The following is a 13360-nucleotide window of genomic DNA, read 5'->3' as shown; positions in this document are numbered from 1 at the left end:
CCTCTATATTTCCTCTTTAAACTTATATGAGATGCTAACTATCTAGTTGTTACTTTTCTGGTCATCCGAGCTGCTATTTTCATTTTCTGTGCACAGTTTGTCCTGCATTGTTTCATCATTGACACACTTGTGGTGTTGTTTTTACTATGTGTTTTGGTGGGACTCATGGGCTAGCTAGAAGATGCGTGCAGTCACAAAGCAGAGCACAGATAGCCTATCTTGTGATGAGCCCTTAAGAGATTATGTTCAATAGGGCCTTTTTTGGCTGCCTGAATTATTTCTATACACAGTTAGCCAATCTGGATTTTTTGAGTAAATATCTGTCATTGAGAGTTCCACCAAGCAGTTCAAAGTGTGTTTCATTTATCCAAAGCTGGTTAGTGTAATTCTGGTTGTGGTGTTGTGGTGTTCTGTAATTTGTGCTCTTATTGAACTCATGCATGTCATTGTCTCGGCTGTGACTACCAATCGGTTTATTATTAACATATTTGGTTAATATTAGAAAGTCATTTTTTTATTATTTTGGGACACAAACTGTGATGCTCAGTGGTTACTCCTGGCTTTGCACTCACAAATCGCTCCTGGCATGGGGAGCCATATGGGATACTAGGGAATCAAACCGTCCATCCTAGGTCATCCATGTATAAGGCAAATGCCCTACTGCCATGCCATCGCTCCGGCCCCAATATTAAGAAATTTTTAACAAGTGTTTTGACTCACTGAAATTTGATTTTATGAATTATATTTATTATAAGGTGCTTTCAGTTATTTAAGGCCTATTTTATAACTATATGATTTAATTTAATTATCCTCTTCTTTTTCCAGAAAATAATTATATAGAATCAGAGTTGTAGTAGAGGAAAGGCCCACTTTCCACATGAGGTTAGCAGTTCTTTGCACTATACCTGATCCTACTGTGATATTCTCTGCATGTAAGGAAAACACTACTTTTGAAAAAATTTACAAAAAAGAATGTAAAAAGACATTAATAATTTTATATTGATCATATGTTAAAATGGGGTTTTCAATAGTAGTTTGAGAAAGTTATAAGTAATTCTCTCTTTTGTTTTCTAATATAATTGCTAAATTTAAATGTAGTTAGATGATTCTTATTACTCTAAATCTATTTGAGTCAAAAATAAAGTATTATTGGGGCTTGAGAGATAGCACAGCGTAGGGGTTTTGCCTTTTATGCGGTTGACCTCAGGACCAATGGTGGTTCAAATCCCGGCATCCCATATGGTCCCCTGAGCCTGCCAAGGGCGATTTCTGATCACAGAGCCAGGAGCAACCCCTGAGCATCACCAAAAAAATAAATAAATAGCATATTATTAATTTGGAGATGAGAACTGTCAGAACTCAATAGCATGTATACCTGTTTTCAATTGATTCAAAAATGAAAGCAAAAGCACTGTAAATCAAAAAGAATAAAAATTTCATTTTTTATTGTTTGAATTAATTTTATGTGTCAGTGAACCATTCTTTTGTACTCTGACCCTGCTTGAAGTATTGTTTAACTCTTTGATGAGGTTTTATATCTGGACTCTATGAATGATCTTGCATCAGACATCAGAGAAGAATCAAGAAAAGGTTGACCAATTGTGTTGGCTGAGATGTATTTTCTTATAGAATTCCAGAGGGTGTAATGCTGGTGATCAGTTTGTGCTGTGGCTGTAAGTAAACTCGAGCTATATTCATGTAAATATTGGCCCAGCAATCTGAGTCTTGTAGCTTATTTAGGAATCCTCTTATCGAATGTGTGAAAGTTGTGAGAATAAAATATTTTCACTAATCAAAATCTGAGTTATATGAAAATTCTATAGAAAACCCATTTTATTTAAACTTGTTTTACAGATATTAATCTGATAGGTAGTGTTAATATAGTTAGTGTAATACAATATGACAAAGTATAACAAAAATATAACAAAAATAAAATCTATTGAGTAGTGATTTGGGCAAGAATTATCACATGAAATAAAAAATTTATTCTAGAAGAAGGATAAATACAGAATGATATCATTTATATGTTGTATTTAGAATAACTACATGAAGAAATGCAGTGGTTTAAATGCGGTTGTCAAGAACACTCTAGGCCCAGTATATAGTGAGGATAAGAAAAGAAATTGGTGGAGGAAAAAACCACAAATATGAAAGGGTGGGGCACAGGGGCTAAAGGATTTCAGGTGAATTGATTGTGTTAAGAAAGTACATAACTAAATACCCAAGTCAGAGTAAACAACAATGAAAACTCAAGACCCAATCTTTAACAATTCAAATAAAAAGATGGACTTGTTATGCTGGCAGACTGGGGACAGGGAGTGGTTTCATGGGACACATTGGTGAATGGAGATGGACACTTATGGTGGGATTGGTTCTAAAACATCATATATCTGAAACCAAACTATGAATATCTTTATAAATTATGATGGTTTAAATAAAAATGAGAAATATTGAAAAATTATTGTTGAGTCAGAGAGATGGTGTGGGAGGTAAGACATTTGCCTTTCACATAGTTGAGTTCAATTCTCAGCACTGCATATGGCCTCTTTTTTTGCTTATTTTTTATTTTTAGCCACAACCAGCAGCACTCAGGGGTTACTCTTGACTCTACACTCAGAAATCACTCCTGGCAGGCTCACAGAACCATATGGGATACTGGGTTTCAAACCTGGGTGGGTTGCATGCAAAGCAAATGACCTTCCCATTGTGCTATCACTCCTGCCCTTGCATATGGTCTCTTAAGCAATTCCTGGAGTGACCTCTGAGCACAGAGCTTGAATAAACCCCGAGCTCAGCAGAATGTGTTCCAAAATTTAAAAAAAATATATATTGAAAAGTAGCTACAGGAAATGGAATTAAATATACCTTAGCTATAGCTAGGACCTGTAAATTGCTTTCTATAGACAATATAGTTGATAAATATCTAAAAATTTTCTGAGATATTCCTTCAAGTTCTTAAACCTTTCAGTTTGTAAAACAGAAGTAATTTAATTAATGTTCAAATAATTTTGAGATTTATCATTGAGAAAAGAGAGAGGCTCTATGACTATAGTTGTAATGTAGAACCTTAATTCCAAGCTTGAACGGTTAAAACCAAGGTTTATTTTTGTTTAATAGTTTAGTTTACAGGCTTGGATCTGGCTTATTTATAATGCTTCAAATATATGTTGATGTTCATGTATGTATGCCCAGAGGCCCTATGAAAAGGTGACATCAAAAAATATATATTTATGCGTATATACATATATCCACATTTATTCTGTTTTGGGAAGAAGACATGTTCTAGACTTTTTAATGTTCTAATTATGTAATTTATCCTTTTTCTGAAAATGAAGAACTGAGGTGGTATAGATAAATTAAATTTATAAAATCTATATATGTTTGTAAATAGGAATATATCTTCCAATAAATATGTAGAGGATTTTAATAACTTGAAAATAATTTAAGTTAATTTACAGTATTTTCTTTTTTATTTTTCATCTTTTTGCTGGCAATATTTTTGAGCAACATAATGTTCAGTAAGCTTAAATAGAAACTTATTTTTTCTTAAAAGAATACGTGTTGTGTAGTTCCCTGTAACAGAGTTATTTTATCATTTGGTCTATTCCTGAGTAGTTACCTCAGTAATTGTTGTGTTCATATCCTTTAATTTGGATACCATCTTCCATAGATTTTATTTAGACAAATCTGCTTGAATTTCCTTCTTCTTTACCCAGTCTTTATTAATTCAGGTTTCTTGTTTTCCATAGACTGTACCAACTTAATTCTATTTTATTTTATTCACTTTTCAACTGTAATGTGAATAATTCTTCTTCTTCTTCTTCTTCTTCTTCTTCTTCTTCTTCTTCTTCTTCTTCTTCTTCTTCTTCTTCTTCTTCTTCTTCTTCTTCTTCTTCTTCTTCTTCTTCTGTTTTTCGGGCCATACCCGTTTAATGCTCAGGGGTTACTCCTGGCTAAGCGCTCAGAAATTGCCCCTGGCTTGGGGGGACCATATGGGATGCCGGGGGATCGAACCGTGGTCTTTTCCTTGGCTAGCGCTTGCAAGGCAGATACCTTACCTCTAGCGCCACCTCGCTGGCCCCATGTAATGTGAATTCTTCTTAACTTTTTTGGGGGAGTGTGAAGGTGTGGTGATCCATACTCAGCAGTGTTCAGGGATCCATATCCAGCAGTGTTCAGGGACCTCTCTTGACTCTGTGGTCAGAGATCACTCTTGGTGAGGTTTGGAGGACCATATGGGGTTTGGGAATCAAACCCAGCTTGGCTCCATACCAGACATGTGCCCTACCAACTTTTAAAGCTCCTGCCTGAGAATTCTCTTCTAATACTCTGACCAGATCATGTTACAAAATTTTTTGGTTTACCTTTGGACCATACTTAACACTGCTCAGTACCTACTTCTTGGTCTGTGCTCAGGTATCACTCTTGGCTTGATTCAGGGGTCCATACGTTGTACTGGGGATCATCTGATTGGCCATTTGCAAGGAAAGCACTTGCACTTAAGTGTTTTTGTTTTTTATTTTTTGGGGGACACATGGTTTCATAATCTTTCTTTCTAAAACTCCTATATATTCAAGTTGCCTATAGAACAGTGACTAAAAAGACTAATATCTTATATAGACTCTTCATGTGTAGTGTCAAAAATACTTGTGTATCTTACAGTTGTAGGAATATAAATAAGTTAATATATACCTTCCTTAGATGTTGAGGCAGAATTTTTTTTTTTTTTTACCAAAAACCCTGGCAATGCTCAGGGGTCACTCTGAGCTCTGCTCTCAGGATTTACTCCTGGAGGAGCCTCATGGAATCCTGGGGAAAGAACCTGGGTCAGTAGCTTTAAGGCAAACACTACCCACTGTTCTGAAAGTTATTTATTTTAATGATGCATGGCATTCTGTGGTGTAGATGAGAAACCTAATTCTTTTTTCCTTTTTGTTGAACATGCACAAACTTTTTCTTATATACTATTAAATGCTCAGTACATGTTTTTGTGCTTGTAACCTTAATATTAATACTTCTATTTCATAGCCATCTAGAAGATTTTGCAGAAACAATCATGCAAAAGGAAACATGTAGGGCACTCACTGTAGGGTGAACAGGATCACTCCCTGGTATTCCATATGATTCTCCAAGCTCTTCTACAAGTGATTCCTGAACATAGAGCCAGGAATAAGCCAAGAGCACAGTTGTGTGGGGCCTTCTAAAAAATAAAGTTAAAAAATAAACTATAATGGAATTCACATTGACTATTGAAATAGAACAAACATGGCCCAAGGTGATAGTACAGTGAATAAGGGTGTTTGTCTTGCAAATGGCCATCTAAGTTTGAGCTCTGACTTCTTCAACCATCTCCACCATCCCTAAGCATTGCCAGGAGTAATTCCTAAGTGCAGATCCAGGAGTAACCCCTGAGTACTGCGGGGTGTGGTCCAAAACCAACAAAATACAAAAACATTGTGGTACAATGTGGTACAAAATAGAAAAAAAATCCATGAGTATAAGAGAACTCCTAGAAATATATTGCAATGTTAACATTTGCTATTTATTTGTAATTAAGTGTAAGACAAAACTGACATGTAAGAGAAGCATGGAAATCAAAAAGCATTCAATAAATATCCTGAAAAAATGTTTTATTATTGAGGATGTAAATTTCAGCTCTTTACCTCATGTCAGTTGACTTTCTTTCCCAATTCTACTCCTACCCTTTAGCCCAAAAACTGTGCATATTAATCCATTCCAAAGTTAAAATACTCATGTCTACAGATCCAAGAAGAGGAAAGGGAGGGAAATTTGGAATCCTGTTTATATTTTTAACAAAATTTTGTGATTATTGTATTATGTTATTTTCTTTGTTCATGAATTGTAATCCATAATTATGTTCAATTCATTGAATAGTCATATACTTTGATTTCTCATGGCTAAGTAAATACTTAAGTGTCAATAACTGGTAAATACATGCTTAGAGATTTTAGAAATTGTCAAATTGTTTCCAGAAAAGTTGTTTTTAAATGCCTGCATTGAGTCTGAGAATTTTATTCACTTAATATCCCTGCCACCATTGGTGTGTGAAAACTTTAAAATCCTGGCTATTCGAATAGATGTGGGTTGTATCATGTGTGGCAGTATGCATTTATCTAATGACAAGTTAAATTAAACATCTTTTTATGTTCTTTCTTTTGTCTCTATATCTTTTGAAGTATGCCTGTTTTGCCCACTTAAAAAGTCACAGTTTTAATTTTCATGAGTGTATTTTTGTTCAAAGAATATAATAGAATATGTAATTGTCAATGTTTTGTTTCTTCAGTCATTTTCTTTTGCATTATCTTGATTGTATTTTTGGTGAGCAGAATTTCAATTTTGATTATGTACAGTCTGTCAAGATAAGAAATAAGAAGTAAAAAAAAAGATGTAAAAACACAAAACAAAATAAAAAACCCATTTTTGTTGTGTAGTTACACGCTTTCATAGTCATACATGAATTCTTTGCTTATCTAGTGGACAAGAATGTCCTCATCAATTTTCTCATAGAAGTCTGAAGCTTCGCTTTCAAATTTATAGTCAAAAACAGAAAATAGAGACCACTTTGAGCAAATCTTTCCTGGTGTGTGGTTGGGTTGGCAGTTCTCAGGAGTCACTGAAAAATCTAGCAATGCTGGGGGTCTCCAGGGCTAGATTGGTAGTCCCTGGAGATTGCCAAAGATATACCTGGTAGTGCTGTGGAGGTAATATGGAACAAGGCTCAGGCTTACACACAGGTGCTTGCTTATGCAAGGCATTTGTTCTGCTATTTGAGTTGTCTTTCCAACCTCCCTCCTTGGTTCATGATTCCTATTTATTTATTTAATGGTTATTTTTTAGCCTCCCAAATGCAGTTTATAGTGCTCCAAAAGCTATTGATGATAAGACACAGCAAACTAGATCAGTGGTTCAATACTTGGCCCCAAGGATGTGCTGTTGCTGGGACTATGAGGGACAAGGGTTTATCTGGACCATCAGGGTGATGCTCAGAGGCTCTCAGAACTGCATCTAGTGATGCTCAAGATATAGGATTCATTTAAACAGAATTTTCACATGGTGGGGTTAAGATATTACCTGGGCTAACAATATCATTTTTTAGTTTAATTAAAAATAATCTGGGACCATGATTTACAAAGTTATTAAGGTTAGAGTCTCAGGGATAGTCTTCCAACTCCATCCTATCACAGTATCTTCATTATGTCCTGCTTTTCTTTAATGAATTGACTTTGCACCTTTCTCAATGGTTTCTGGCTTTCATGTATAGCTCATGCTCCAAATGGATGATCAACTGCCCATTCTACTCCAAAGATGTGTTACTTCTGCTTGGATGAGCAGAAATTTGTTCTTTCCCATAGATCCAGACTAGTGTGCACAGCCTCCTTGCTCTGCCTGGTTAGGTGTGGGTGACCATGAGCCCTTGGGCATGGTTTCTAAGTGCATAGTTGGGCTGAGGTTAATTCTTTCTTGTAGATATGGGTCACCATGCCAACTGCTATAGCTACACAGCTAAGTCATCCACCTTGTCTTGTGCTCCCCTTGCCCCCCCTTTTTGGCTATTCTAATTTTTTGTATTTTCACATGACTTGTAAAATTATTAAATTTCAACCCCAGAAAACTTGCTGAGGCTTTAATTGAAAGGCATTTAAGCTAAGGAGCCATTTTTGGAAAATTACAGTATAATTATTGAGTCTCAAATATGAACTCTATATTATTTCATCATTTATTTACTCTTCAGAAGTGTTTTTCAGTTTTCTGTATACAGGTTAGTTTTTGTCAAAGTTATTACTATTTATTTATATACTTAATGGGAGTACTTGATCAACACAGATGGCTCAGTGATTGAGCTGTAGATGCAAATTGCTTAAGTCTGTGGTTTTGAGGCTACTAGAGCTGCCCCAGAAATGTAGCCTTCAGGGCCACACATGGTATTTAGCAGGCCATGCAATGATGGGGAGCAAACTTCAGGCCTTGTATATGCAAGACATGCCCTCTATTTCCTGAGCTATCTCTCCAGCCTTCCAATTGTTTTTTTAAAAGAATATTTAATGTCTGGCAATCTTAATGAGGTTGTAAAACATATACACATTTATTTCTTTTCCAGTTTAACTGTTACTTTTTCTGTTCTTGGGAAGTCAGGTACCTTTAAATAAAATAAGCTAATGTTGATAAAATCAGACCTCTGTATCCAGTCACTAAGTAGTAATAAAAATGATTGAATTTAAACACCAAATCCAAAGTCAATGACAAGAGAATCGATACCCAAACTACAACAAGATAGACACAGAGGGGACCACTTATACTGCAGCCCCGGGGGTCAGGGAGGGGATATGTGATGCAAGCTGGGAACGGGGGTGGAGAGAGGACAACTTTGGTAATGGGAATTCCCCTGATTCAATGTTAATATGTATCTAAAATATTCCTGTTAAAGATATGTAATCCACTTTGGTCAAAATAAAAATTATTATATAAGAAAAGAAATGCATAAAAAATAAGCTAATGGATTAAAGTAAAGCTAAGATGGAAATAAAGTCAAAACCTTAAACTTGGCTAATTTTATTTGGACATTGGTCTCCTTAGACTTTATTGCCAAATAAATAATTTGATTTGCATTTAACTTGACCCATTGACTTCTTATTTTGGAACAATTTCCTATTATAAAATTTGCAGTGCCTTGTTCTATTTCTACTCCTATCTAATTCTCAATGTCTTTCATATAAATTTTTTATTTCTGAAGCATTAACTCTTGATAATTGTTGACAGCTTTATTGTTGATACTGCATTCATTTTTTAAATTATTTTTCTCATCAGATACCTTCATGTAGGTTCCCTGAAAGTTTCAGTGAATACTGGGAATCTTTCAGTTTTTTTAGTTGCTTTATATTGGAGGTATAAGATAGTACTGTTATTATCTGTTTTCTAGGGTACAGGTAAAGATTTGAAATTGATAGGCAGCATTCGCCATTCACAACTACCCTGCGAAGTAGTGGAGCCAGATTTAGAACTCAGGTAGTTTTAGCTCCAGAGCCAAGCTTGCTTTTTAACTATACTTAATTGTCTTCTGGAGATTCTCAAGTATATATGTGTGTCCCAGACCTAAAACTCAATCTTTCCCAACACATAATCTTGCTCTGCATCTGCACCATCTTCTTCCAAGCAGAATATCTTCTCTTTTCTGTATTTAATTATTGTCATTTTCTTTCCAGTCATCTAAGCCTGAAATCTATATACTATTACCTCTTTCTCCAATGGGTCTCTGCTTTTGATTGATTTTTCCTTTTATTATAAAGCATGTTCTACTCATTTTTATGTTTTCACTATAGTTTAAGGCCATAATTATCTCTCTCTTGGAATAGACAGTCAATTGATTTCTTCTCAAATATGCCTGTGTATTTTTCTGGTACTTCATATTGTGCTACTTGTAATTGTTAGAATATGTGTCAAACTTGTCCACTAGACTTGCTCTTACAAAGGAACTTCAAATGTGACTTAGTTCTCTGGATACCTAGTTTAACATATGACAGCATTTTTGCAACATAGATAATTTTGAATACATGGAATACTTTGTCATTAGGTGTTTCTTTTAGGACTTTAATACCATCATGATCATTTTAGATAAACCTTTATTTTTGTGGGGCAGGAGAGATAGCATGGAGGTAAGGCGTTTGCCTTTCGTGCAGGAGGTCATCGGTTCGAATCCCAGCGCCCCATATGGTCCCCTGTGCCTGCCAGGAGCAATTTCTGAGCCTGGAGCCAGGAATAACCCCTGAGCACTGCCAGGTGTGACCCAAAAACCAAAAAAAAAAAAAAAGCTTTATTTTTGTCTACATTTGGAAAAGTATGTTTTGATACTTCATATTTTCAAAAGCTAAAAGAATTTATATAATTGTGGCTATCAAGGATAAAATGGAGTCTTTATATGCCACATGCCATTTCTAGAAGATATTGTGTTGTAAAATTATATTTTAAAGACTGCTAAAATTTTTTTGTGGTTCACATCAGTCCAAATTGTTATATTTTTAAGAATGCAATACTTATGTTTCTTTGGTAGCAATTCAATAAAAAGATAAGTTTATCTATTTTTCCAAAGTGCCAAAATATATAACTTGTATAAATCACTGTTATTTTAGAATGACTGTGAGGAGAGAGGAGGCAGATGTCATAAATATTTTTGTATAGAATATAATAGCTGAAAGTTAATTACTCCTATCTGAGTATGTTATAAATGAAAAGGGAAATTTTTATCCAAATTTTAATGCATGGCCATGGACCTATATTTGCTAATCATTTTGGAGGGAAGTTATATTTCTAATAATTTCTCTGCATCATAGAAATGAAGTTATTGTTCTGAGGGGATGCATGAAATATGGCAATCATTTTACACTTGACTAAAATTTTCATATGCAACATGCTGTGGGACTATCAAGCTTCTTTTTGTTTTTCAAAGCACGATTCTGCTTAACTGTTAACTCTGCACTTGTGCTTTATTTGCAGCATCTGGAGAGGCCCCAATGTGAACTGCACAGACAGTTCGGGTTACACTGCTTTACACCATGCAGCCTTAAATGGACATAAGTAAGTGCCACTTATTTGGACTGGAATCTTTGTGTATTTAGTTACATGTGATGAAGTTAATTATGTTAGATGATACTTGTCTCATGTTGCCATGAGTCCCTGGGCTTTAGTGAACTTGGAGAGGCAGACAAACTGAAATTTGTAGGATTGTTGCTCAGGATATAAACTAAGAGAACAATTCTCAAATAGACACCTATTTTGGAGGTAGAATGAAAGAAGTGACAATGTTAGTCAATGTAGAATAGGGGAAGGAACAGATTATAATAAACTCAGTAATATCATCCTACCTTTTTGGTATTTTTATTTAACTTGGGAATAAGTTCTTTAATTTGTTACTAGATGAACGTAAACTGCAACACTGGATACTATCCACATCTATTTACTCCTGGTGGAAACCTTAGTAGATACTTGCTATTAGAAGCCAGGAGACCTTAGATGAGCCATTTGAAAATCATCTAGATAAAATAAACGTTTGGCTAAAGTTTTTTTTTTCTTGGTCATTCATGAGAGTGCTTCTTGTTTTGAGTTTCTCTATTTTTGGTTTTGGGTCATACATGAGTATGCTCACAGTCTATTTCTGGCTTGGGGCTGGAATAATGTTCAGGGAACCATGTGGTACCAGGGATTGAACCATGCTTTTCACATCCTAAGATCTGTGCAAAAACCAAGATCTCTAATTACAGAGGAATGACTTTGACAACAGCAACTGAGAAGAATGTTTTCAGGCACCTAGAGTTTGACAATTAACATGTCTAGAGCCTGTAGTTGGTCTCATGAGAGTATGCTTCAATGGTAAAGACACTGTATCTCTTAGGCCAGGGAATTTACTTTCTAATTTCCTCAATATTTACTGCACCTATAAAAAAATTGCCACATCAGCCCCCCATTATTTTTCTTCTTATTTTTTCTTCTTGTAATTTTATTTATATTAACATCTTCTAGACAGGGGCTCCTGCCTGCTTCTTTTTTAATAGTACCATAAAACATAAATCATCTTGTTCTGCCTCTTGGTTTTTGCATGATATTAGGAAAAAGGCTAGAATAGAGTATTTCTTTATGGTCCCAGGAAAAGTTCTGCTCAGTCGCAGTTTTCATAGTCAGTCTTCTGTAATAAGTGATTTTGGTTTTTGCATAGATCCTAGAATGGAGGGTCTTCTGTTTTCTTCTCACTGTTAGGTGATGAGGTAGGGCAACTTGCTGTTAGGCCAAGAGTTTTCTCAATGTCAGGGTGTCATATCAATCCACCCTGGCTCGAGTTGGTGCCAGAGCAATATTAGGGCTTTCCTGGAGTAGGGGTTGATTCCTGGTGCTGGTTCAGGGAACTCTGCCAGTTCTATGGTTGGGATTGAGATTTAGTTTTGGATGGTCAATGTCTGATCACATAAGGTCTAAGTAGTGTCCCAATGAGAAATGTTCAAGGTGGAAGCACCCCTGTATTATAAAATTTATGGCTTCTTATCACTAGTAAATAAAAAACTTGTTTCTATAAATAATATTTCCCCATTTTAGTGTGCCTATGCAAAATGGAATGATGCCATATTATATTAATGATGCATTTGGTGGAAAAATGAGAAGCTATACAATCTCTCTGCCCTGGTTTTGTCTTGAGTTCTTATCCCAAGAAAAACCTTTCTTCTAGAATTTTTTACTAAGCAGAACTAAAATAAGCGAAGAAAAAAATGAATCTAGCTTTACAAATGGAAATAAACACAAGGGTTATAACTATTAAGAAAATAAACATACAAAGAAAATATAGATATCCCCATTAAGTCTTTTGAGATAGTATGAGGAGGGGATAAGATCCAGGGCACAGTTTCTCCCTGGACTGTGGTCTTGTGGAATCTGAGAGATGGTTGCAGCAGAAAGGGATCAGGTAGTGTCCTCAATCTGGGAGGTGGGGAGAGGTCTCCTCTGGAGCTGAATCCAGTAGCAAGCCACAATCCACATTGAGAAAGTGGAAGAAAAAGGGTCACATGGAATGAGTCAGCAGAGCTATGGCTGAAACTTCATGCTGGGGCAAGTGATGGAAGGCTGCGAGGGTGTCCTTTTGCTTTGGGAGTCAGGTGCCAGCTTATTGGGGCAGGGAGAAGGTCTTTGTTCCTGAGGAGTTAGTACTGAGGGTACTAAAAATAGGGAGAGATAATGGATCAGGATTGAAGGGGTGAGAGGATAGGAGTTTTGTAAGGGGTAAATGGGGGACTATGTACCATAAATGCATGGGTTATTTACAATACAGTTTAGGCAAACATAGAGGAGTGCACTGCACACACACACGCATTTTAGACAGACATTGTAGATTTATTCATAGGCTGTAGATGGAGACCTGAACTATGGGATGGGTCAGAGTGCTTAAAAATAAATAAATAAGGGGCCGGAGCTGCACTAACCTAGGATGAACCATGGTTTGATCCCCCGGTGCCCCAAATGGTCCCCCAAGCCAGGAGAGATTTCTGAGCATGTAGCTAGGAGTAACCCCTTAGCATCACCATGTGTGGCTTAGAAAGCAATAAATAAATAAATACATAAATAAATAAAATGGAGCTAGCACATCGGGGGGAAAGATTTTCCAATTTCTAGGCACTTCATCAATGGTGGGGGTGAACTTTGCTAAATGAGGCTTTCCGAGTTAGAATGTGCATGGAGCATTTTAGGATAACCATAATTTTTATGTCTAGAGCAATATGGTAGTGACCACTATAAAAGGAGTCTACCTATGTGATATCATCAGTATTTTGTGCATTAAGGTTTCTTTTCTGAAAGGAAACTGACA

At 35.9% G+C, this 13360-nt stretch overlaps 1 protein-coding gene across 1 annotated transcript in view; it reads left to right on the top strand.

Annotated features, from left to right (window-relative positions):
* Window positions 1-13360, top strand: part of ANKS1B (ankyrin repeat and sterile alpha motif domain containing 1B) — a 1587094-nt gene that overhangs the window by 140432 nt on the left and 1433302 nt on the right. Inside the window, 1 exon segment of the mRNA XM_049782864.1 lies at window positions 10510-10590. Within this exon segment, the coding sequence (XP_049638821.1) occupies window positions 10510-10590 (81 nt within the window).

The sequence above is a fragment of the Suncus etruscus genome, chromosome 11 (assembly GCF_024139225.1).
Source record: "Suncus etruscus isolate mSunEtr1 chromosome 11, mSunEtr1.pri.cur, whole genome shotgun sequence".
Lineage (NCBI taxonomy): Eukaryota > Metazoa > Chordata > Mammalia > Eulipotyphla > Soricidae > Suncus > Suncus etruscus.
This window is presented reverse-complemented; position numbering and strand designations above follow the sequence as displayed.